Source organism: Montipora capricornis, chromosome 9, assembly GCF_036669925.1.
Source record: "Montipora capricornis isolate CH-2021 chromosome 9, ASM3666992v2, whole genome shotgun sequence".
Taxonomy (NCBI): domain Eukaryota; kingdom Metazoa; phylum Cnidaria; class Anthozoa; order Scleractinia; family Acroporidae; genus Montipora; species Montipora capricornis.
In genome coordinates, this window is record NC_090891.1 from 6,120,020 (window position 1) to 6,130,019 (window position 10,000).

The following is a 10,000-nucleotide window of genomic DNA, read 5'->3' on the forward strand; positions in this document are numbered from 1 at the left end:
TCCTGACCAATTTCCGCCAAGCAGTTGGAAATTTTCTTCATATCGTAGTCAACTGCCGCAATAGTTTCCTCCAGTTAATCTCTCCACGAGGATATGGCACCGTGGTTAAAGTTATTCGCCGGCGGTAATTTTCAGGTGTATAACAGCTGCAGACTGCAGACTGCCTACAAATTAATAGCCCTGTTAAACAGTATTTACAGTAAGTTCAAATAGTCTGCAGTCTGTAAGTGTGTCATACATCGGTAATTTTCAGCTCGTCCAACTAATTGCGTTGCCCTGTTGACTGAAATACCAACAGAATATACGGCACTCGTGTGCCTTTTAATAGGATTCGCATTTCGGCTCGCTAGAATAGCTTTGGTCTTTTCCCTGGTAATTATGCGATTTTTCACCCCCATTTAGAAATCACTGGTGATCCTTACAATCTGATTGGCTCTCAGCAGTGCGATATATTTCAATATCGCTCTATTTTTTGCTCTGAATCGCACCATTTCCCCAGCCAGTGAGAAAGGAGCATCAAAACAAAACAATCAGATTTCGAGGCTTGTTTAAGGTAACTAATCAAATTGCAGGGAAATGAAAGACAAAGAAAATCATTATGTGGCGAATTGTGCAACTTTTGTTCCCAACTGGATCAATAAAATATTGGTGCTGACGAAAATCCCGTATTTTATCGATTAAATAATTATTGTGTAATTTCCAAATGGATGTAATAAAGTGGTAATTGAACTTCGTGTCATGCAATTTTGGTCTGAAGTCATACTTGTGATTTCAAATCGAACTCGCGCCGCGCGCTCATTCGATTTTGAAACCACACGTATGATTCCAGACCAACATGCACTCCAAATTGCACTCGCGACTTCGTCGCTCGTTCGGTCGCTGCGCTGACCTTACTTCAAACTCGCTTTAATTTCTCAATCGACGAGTTTCGAGAAGACGACTTCGAGCAAGTCTAAAGTTTCCTGCGCAGACCTTCTTGTGACTCGACACGAAATCTTTCCTCTTTGGAGAGGGAAGATTGCGTGGCGAGCGAAAAGAATGTCTGTGAAGGAGGCTACCATGTCTTTCCTCAATGTAACCACTCCTTGGTTATCATTGGGGTGTTTTTCTAAAACATCAGGGGCTAGTATGGTGGTAAAAGTAAAAGTAGCCTACGTGGCTGGCGGTAGCGTTAGAGGCAAATTAACTGGCGGCGAATGGAAACAGCGCCCCGCCCCATCCTCCGCGCCAACAATACCGCTGGCTACGCAGGCTATTAAAGTAAAGTAGGGGTGCGTACCATTTAGCGAAATAATCCGGATGGAATGATCGTTGCATGAAGGTAATTATTGACCTACCCGACATATGTACCCAATCTTGTGAGAAAGGGCCTGGAACGATTCTCGCAAATGATAAGGGCATTTCCCGAACAGGCCTTATCACGGTTTTGACCGCCATTTTGACGGGTAGGCAAAGCGAAAGAATTTGTAGTGTTTATATGGGGATCCGATGTCAAATAATTTTCGTTAAACGCTAGTTCTGAAAAACTTATGAATTGAGAACTGAAGGTACAGGGCAAAAGATTATACAGACCTAATTTTAGGCGCTAAACGTTTGCAGAAGTTGCCCGGCAGCGTTTTCAATTTTTCCATGTATTTTTCTGTAATTTTTCCCGCGAATTTTCAGTAACAATTACACAGACAATGTATGGAAAAATCGAAAACGCTACCACGCAGCTTTTAACGAAGGCTAGTCCCTAAGAATTGGTCTGTATAATCTTTAACCCTGTAAGTTCAGTTCGCGATTCATAAGTTTTTTAGAACTAGCGTTTAACGAAAATTATTTGACATCGGATCCCCAAATAAATACTACAAATTCTTTACGCTTTGCCAACCCGTCAAAATGGCGGCGGCAGGTTAGTTTTCAGGTTGCAGGTTGCAGGTTGCAGGTTGAAAATTTACTGTGACTGTTACATGAATAGCTAACCTTAGGCCTAATTAGGCCTAAAGAAACGTTTTTAGGCCTAAGGAGGCCTAAAGAAACGTTTTTAGGCCTAATTAGGCCTAAGGTTAGCTATTCATGTAACAGTCACAGTAAATTGCAACCTGCAACCTGCAACCTGCAAAACTAACCTGCCGAAATGGCGGTCAAAACCGTGATAAGGCCTATTGCATTCCAAACGGAAAAAGAGGACTACCTCTGGAGGTTGTCCACAATTTCCGAAAATATTCTCTGGAAAATTATTTTTCCATTTGACCTCAAACCGAAATTTCCAGAGTTTTGGATAAATGGTAAGCACGTCTAGATCGGACATCACGTGAGAGAGTTTTACGTGAAGTCAAGGGTGACATTAATTCCGGAATGAATACTGAGAAGAAAGGCCTTTCAAATGTTGAGAAGATGGAGGGAACAAAAACATTAAGAAAAAGAAAGCTTTAAACAAAAAGTACTATGAGCAGAATCGTGAACGTAAAATTGCCAAAGTCAAAGAGAATCGAGAACTGAAGTAAGGTTGTCTGAACAAAGTAACGACAAGAGCGGCACACAGATCTCAACAGAAAAAAGAAGTGAAATCTAACGAAAGAAAACGAAGGCAAGAAAAACACGTTGCAGCCGAGGAAAGAAAAAATAAAATTCGTGAGTAAACACGGGAGAGGGTGAAGCGATTCAGAGAAAAACGGAGAGAAGAGATTTGAGAAGTCGGCAATATTGAAGATGAAACGTGAACGCGCGTCCAGCCACACTTTCGTTTCCGAACCGGATGGCAACATCTAGAGCCCTCTGCTGCGTTTATCTTAAGGATAACTTCATCACCCCAGCAGCCTCTACATCTCTGTCACGATCTAAAGCAGTTTGTCTGGCTCGTAGGTTTTTGTTATGTGCCTTCCGGAGGTGATGAGGGTTTTGCCAGGCACAGACCAGGGAGAACCCTATTAGGAGCTTAAGGGAAGCATTTTCACGAGAAACCGCAGCTGTTACTGCCTTGACTGTATTGGTGGCAAAGAGGAAAACTGCAGCAACTAAGAGAAGATGGATGACTGGTAGGAAGTTAAGCTGGAAAAAGAGACATCTTTCGCAACAATCGGACAAGCTCTTGAGGCATCTGAAGCATCTCTACTTGACAATGCAGTCAAGGTTGCAGGTCTTGCTACCAAAGATAACACACTTGCCATTGCAGCAGCAGTATTGATCCCGATCATGAGAAGTGATGGTGAAGATGACTATGAGTCCGCCTTGTACGGAGTCACTTCAGGGCCTGAGGGTCACTTTTTTTTGTGTTTCAAAATGATTTGAAGTAGGCGTCAGTCTCTGTAGAAGTAGCTGGACATTGACATTTGAGGGGCCACAAGGCCCCTCACCCTGGGGGGGTCTGGAGGCACACCCCAGAAAATTTTGAAATCTAGAGGCTCGGGAAATGCCATTTTTAGCGATCTAGCATCAAAAGCAGTATGATTCACTTTTGCTGGGCACCATGCGAAAACCACAATCTGGACATCCATTGTCCATCTATTATGGCTTATTTACATACACAGACAGCAAGATTTGCATTTTCTAACAACTTTCATTTCATTAGGAAGCTTTCTCTATCAAATCAGTCGACCATAGCTTATTGAAGAATCAATAAGTAAAGTATAAAACAACGTTGTAATCGTAATGGTAGAATGAACAATAATAAAGTCTGGCAACTACTTAAGTGGTTTAATGCATATTGGCCGAAATTCTTCACCTACCTGAGTATCGTCACTTTTTTGAGTCCAAAAGAAGAAAAAGAGTGTTTACAGTGCTAATACTTGTTTGATGCTTCCATTTCTCTGCCATGGTGCATAGTTCAGCTTTAACTTAAGTGTGCTATTAAAATCGCGGCACACGCAAACGAGGTTGGGCAGGCCACTTCTTTTCAATTCAAGGTTGCAACAAACACGTGTGGATGCAAAAGCACAAAATATATAACTAAGTAAGCTTTCCTTTTTAAGAAGCTTTCTTTCTATTACATGCTGCAAAATTGAGTGACTGTGTAGTTACTGTGCCATCTTAAAGATATAATGGATAAGAAGCAACGTCGAGATTGTCAGTCACGAGCTGGGGCCCGTTGCTCAAAGCCTGGTGAGCGCTAACCGTTGGTTAAGAGGTATCAAAACCTATAGGTTTCCATGGCATTTAACGCTGGTTAGCGCTAACCGTGCTTCGAGCAACCCGGGCGTGATCGCTACAACCAGAGTAATGGGCGATATGTAATGAAGTAGCTGGCGGAACTCCAGCGGTTGCTGGCTTGTATTGAAAACCCAGCTTAGATATGAGTAGTGGGAGAAGAACAAGACAACCTTTGTGCTTACTGGTATTGTATGGATGCAGCAAACTGCAGAAGAGAAGAAAATTAATGATATTTATGCCATTAGTACATTTACCAAGTGTGTCTAGGATGTCAATAAATTACCTTATATCCAGGTTGTAATTATAGTAGTTTGGGGATATTTTACAGATATTTTTCATGAAAATGTCTGTGTTTCATCACTGATGTACATTAATTTTGTACAAGTCAGTCTTTCTTGTTACCTTCATTTTAGTGGTCAATTGCTGGCATGTAAAATTCATAATGTTTTAATTTTTCACAAGTTGCTCCTGAAAAATCAAAAGATAGTGCAATACTCACAGTAATCATCAGCATTTAAGGTTATCTCCCTTCAGTTAGGTCTGTTGTTACAGTGTACCATTACATAGAACGAACCATTCGTCCACAAGTTCTTGTCTTTTATTACCACAATCCGTATTTTACAAAGATTTTTTTAAAGAAAGTGTAATTGTTAAAAGCGATATCTCTTAATCCTTTCCTAGGGCCAAGAGGGATGAAGGAGAGAACAGACAAGCAGACCACATACAACACATTCCAGCAATGACAGACTTAAACTTACAAAATTGTACATAATAATTTTCAAGCATTTGTGGTAATGACCACTGTTGCAAATTAAAGTAGAAGAATTAAATATTTTTAAAATGTGGCCCCTGTCACTAGAGGATGAAGTTGATCCATTCAGCACTGGGGAATGTCCTTTTGGCCTTGGGCCTTGTCAAGAAAGTAAACTGAATTTCCAACATTGTAATACAGGGCTGCCTGCAAGCACAAAGTGATATCAAATCCATAGACTGACATTTGTAGTCAAGATTAAGGTACAAGTTATGTAACCAAAATATTTTCAAAAAACGTAGTTCATCATGTTCAAATGCAACTTCTTGTTTTGGAACAGAAAAGAAGTTCTTAAAGTATTTAATAATTCTTATTAGTCTTTTAATGACTTAATTAAGACTATAAAGTATGTTATGCCTAAAACGTAAAGAATGCAACTTAAAGGTGGCCCAAACCATTTTAAACAATAATTTCCAGAGACTGTCTTGAAGGTGTTGAAGCAGGTTTGAGCCTCCATAATGTCATTGATCATAAAATTAATTTTAAACTATAAAAATATGGTTCACATACACCCCAGGAATTTAATGTTGGCCATCGTTGCATGAAGACAAAATTATGATCATCAGTATTCAGGGACCCAAGTAATTCTCTCTACTTGTCCTCAAGTCTATACTTGCCTGTGATTTGTCAGGTTTGGTGATGATCCCTAGAAGATGGGTGTTTGACTCTAAACCCGGCAGTCCCTTTAAATTTTCATTGAACATGATTTCATTTTTATTCATCATACATTAATGTTTGTTTTTATTTTTATTTCATTTTTTTTATTTTTTCAACTTTTTCAATAATGAGGAATTTATTAGAATTTTAACAGAAAATTCTAGAGATTAACAACCCTGCTTTTTCAAGTTGGGTTTTAATGAACTTGCATTGCTTGCTGAAAGTCGTGGACGCAATATCACCAAACACTAAATACCTTGTGATTTCCCTTAATACCATGCCTTTGGGTTTGGACAGTATATAAAAGGCCACTTAGTTTGTTTTTATCTTTGAATTAGTCACCACACTCAAGTAACTTGCTTGAAGATTGGTTAGTGTCAATCATTGGCTAAGTAGTATCAAAATCTCTGCCAATCTTCTAGTAACCTATGCGTAGTGTAAAGATTCGAATTCTTAAATTTCAACTACATTGGCTGGACATTTTCATCATACATCATTCTCGTTCCCAGGTCCCATCGCTTCTCTTAGCTGGTGGGGCCTTCGCATGAGAAAACAAAGGGCTCTGGAGACAGGATCTGCAGTCTCAGATTCTAGGACCTCCAGAGTTCATGCATATAATGAGTCATCAGTAGTACTAAATATACGGATGCTCACTCAGAAGGATTACCAGGAACATTCGAAGAGTCTCTATGTCAAGCTTTAAGGACGGTGCCTACTATTTAACAATATTTTTTCCCCGGTGTGTGATTATGCAGGAAATGTAGATCTTAACAAGTGTTATTGAAATCCAAAAAGAAAATTGGGGGTAACCACGCATTTTTCAAAGATAATTCATGAATAATATTTGTAAAAAGCTTTAAAATACAAAGCAATGTATGGCGCTCTTTCTCAAATTGAAGCTTAATTATCTCTGTAAAATGCATGGTTACCCCCAATTTTCTTTTTGGATACCAAGAGTACTTACTAAGATCTACTTTCTCCGGATAGTTTTAAACCGCGCAAAAGTATCCCTGTATTGGTTAGCATCACCGATAGGAAATCCGAGTATCTCAAGATGCGCAGAAGGTATGCGCAATAACAATAGTAGGCACCATCCTTAAGTGCCCTCAACTTAGAGAACGTGTCCTTTTATGTTGAACAGAAAGAAGCAATAAGTAATATCGTAATTTCAAACAAAGACACTCTGATCATTTTACTGTGCCACGTCAGCCATTTTTACTTCCGCCAAATTGAAGATTTTATTGTTCGCTAGCTAACCAATGGAAAAAAATTGAACTTCCTGTCTCCAGAGCCCTTTGTTATCTCGTGCAAAAGCCCTTCCGGCTAAGGGAAACGATAAATTTAGAATGATCGTAAGTTGTAAATGACCTGTAAATGCATAGTTAAGGCGTTATGTAGCTTCAAAATGGACAAAATTATGTCCAAATCCATAAAAAACATTAGACAAGTGTAAACTAGTCTTGGATTTTAGTTTAAAAACAACTTGATCATTTTAGTGAGGACAGATTAACCCAGATCAAAATAAATTGTCCTTGTTCTGAGATGTCTAGTATACTGAAGAAAGAACTATATAATATTATATGTAATAATAAATTATTATTTACACAATGTCTTGTTGTCCCTTTACACATATTACTGCCATTGTACATGCTACACTGTACAAGTTAGCATCCCTTGAACCCTGGTTAATGTAACAGTTTCTACATGTACATGTAGCAAGTATTTCTAATCATTGCCACTTTAAAATGATCTTTTAATACTGCCCTCTCATGTTTGCAAATTGTTTAAAATTTCTTACCGCAAATAATATGCCCACGAGTTTAACAAATTCTGCATATGAAAACACCAGCTTGTAGTGAGGTTGTAACGGATCATAATTTTTTTGGCCCAATTCAAGTAAGTGGCTTAAGTCATCTCTGTACTCAGCAAATAATAAGACCCTGCCAAGGGAGGGGGAGGGGAGGGGGGTTCTGCTTGTGTTGGTGCGTTGTCAATGGAGGGGGAGGGGAGGGGGGTTCTACAAGGTTGCTTGTCTCAATTTCAAAAGGTCTTGTGTTGGTGCGTTGTCAATGTTTCACGTTGCTGTCAGAAGTTAAAGGAAATTTAAAGAAAGGATGTCATTTGTTGCGGTTTCATTGTATGTGCTGTAACAGTTGCTACTTTTTAGGCCAAGTTGCATGCTTGTCTGAATTTACCTTGGCAGATCCTCAATAATGATATCCCCATTGCTTTCAACCTCATAACAATTAAGGGACCTCAAAAAGTGAGGACTAACTATGACAAAACAAATACTTATTACAACACACCGCATGCATGGTTTCATTAAAATTATTTTAATTGATGAAAAGATACTGACAGATGCATCTACGGTGCTATCTGTTGAAATTCCCATGAATAAAAAATTAACGACTGCCTTGAAAAGAAGAAACGTATGACAGAAGCTCTCTTAATGATTGTTTGGCCTGATACTTCAGAGCACCAAAGTTTAATGGCCATCTAATAGCATCAAAGTTATGAAACAGTATTATTTTTTTATTTATTTCTGCTCGTTGTCTTAAAAATTCTCAACATTTCTTGAAAGTCCACTTCTAATAACCAAAGATCTATTCTTCATCTACTTGTTGTGTTGAACTGCATAAAATAGCCAGCTGTAGGATTGTTGGTATAAACTTCTTTGTCAAGGTATTCAAGTCTGAAAGAAAAAGTTACATTTCAGTGATATTCAGTTTAATTTTTAATTGTTTACTGCACAGAGATAAACAGTAAATTATGACCTCTCACGCGAAAACGTTTCTTAAAGTCCCTGTTACACTGTGAAATGTTTCGTGCAAGTTGCACGAAAGATTTCACAGTGTAACATACCCTGCAACGGCCAAAATCGTTGCGAGAAAAGTTGCAAGAGCCGTTGCCGAAAGTAGAATTAAGTTATACTTTTCGTGCAACTTGTCTCGCCACAATGTCGCCAAAACATTGCGAGACAAGTTGCCCGAAACATTTCACAGTGTCACAGCGCCTTAAGGTATCCGTGCAAACGGCCAAACGCACAGCAGGTGGACAGATAAAAACGGATAGGAAAGTCGTTCTCATGGCAGCTGTCACGGGTGGCGTGAACTATCGAACGACCAGAGAAAATTTTGCACGGATGAACTCTTAAAAACGGTAAGGTTGCAAGACTGAACGGCCGAGCAAGTTTTGGCGACGAACCAGGTTGAACGGCATTGAAAATTACGAACGACACACCATAAAGAGTTACACGGGTTATTGAAATATAGCGATCGAAAACATCGCAGACTTTCGTCTCAATATCACGTTGTTAAAGCATTTTATATACAATATTTCCTGGCGCTTTAGATCGAGATTGCTAAAAGACATTCATTTATCGGCCCGAGTGCGTAGTTCAGTCCAGCGCAACACGACTCCTGACTCCCGACAGAAATTTGCATAAAATGGTCGGTGAATGTCAAGTAGTTTTTTTGCGCCAGCCCCATGAACGTATTAATGACAAAAGGACTAAAACTATATTGTTTAGAAACCCACGAATTATTGTCAAATCTTGCAGAAGACTTGTCAGAATTCACTTCACACTTCTTTTGGCGTCCGCCGACAGAAAATCCGCTAGTGTGCGGCGACCTTTTGATGTCATTCTCAGTGGCAAAAAAAAAAAATTCTTTAAATTGTACGGGGATAAAGATGAGAAATGCGTCGCTAATAGTTCTTGTCTTAAAGTCCTTCATTTCCTCTTTCACTGTGAATAGGATAATTACGATAATTGCATAGATTTTATCCGGTGGACACAGTAGAATATTTAACTTTGGCGTCGAAAGCCATTGTAACGCGAACGAATGGCGTTTTAGTGGATCTTTGAACAAAATATACCCTTACGGAGGTCATGAACAAGACAGGAGGTGAAAACAAAATATCTGGAATCGTCAAAGCGACCCGGGGGAGGGGGGGGGGGGGGACACTCCCATATAAAAAGGGGAGGGATGCTCGTCGGAAAGGAGACCAACCTGGGCGTGGTCCAGGCTTTTTTTGACCCCTAAAAGAAGCTATATTAAAACACAGAGAAATAAAAAATACAGTGACTTTTAATGATGGCAAAGAAATTATCATCTAATACTTTCATTTACGTGAAGAAATATAAAAGGAAATATAAAAGTGTAAATATGCACTTTTATATTTCTTCGCGGGCAAACCCAAAGGAGACCTTCACGGCTACATATGAGTACGTTTTTCCCAGAACACCCTAAGTGAGACCAAAATCCGAAATTTACACCCCTAAGAGAGACGTCGAGCATCCCTCCCTTTTTTTATATTGGATTCCTCCCCGGGCAATGCAACAAGTAATGGTCTTCGACGACAATTGCTTCTTTCGCCGTCTGATGTCACAAAGTGAGGTTT

At 39.4% G+C, this 10,000-nt stretch overlaps 2 protein-coding genes across 3 annotated transcripts in view; one reads left to right on the top strand and one right to left on the bottom strand.

The window, feature by feature from the left end:
• The window catches only part of LOC138015097 (histone deacetylase 11-like), a 35,832-nt gene extending 28,625 nt beyond the window's left edge, over window positions 1-7,207 (top strand). For both annotated transcript variants that reach the window (XM_068862014.1, XM_068862015.1), the window contains exon 14: window positions 4,813-7,207. In XM_068862014.1, coding sequence (XP_068718115.1) covers window positions 4,813-4,874 — 62 coding nt within the window. In that variant the 3' untranslated portion in view covers window positions 4,875-7,207. The remainder of the gene's footprint in view (window positions 1-4,812) is intronic.
• Window positions 7,208-7,916: 709 nt separating this feature from the next.
• Window positions 7,917-10,000, bottom strand: part of LOC138015096 (RIB43A-like with coiled-coils protein 2) — an 11,958-nt gene continuing 9,874 nt past the window's right edge. The window contains exon 6 of the mRNA XM_068862013.1: window positions 7,917-8,291. Within this exon, the coding sequence (XP_068718114.1) occupies window positions 8,210-8,291 (82 nt within the window). The 3' untranslated portion in view covers window positions 7,917-8,209. The remainder of the gene's footprint in view (window positions 8,292-10,000) is intronic.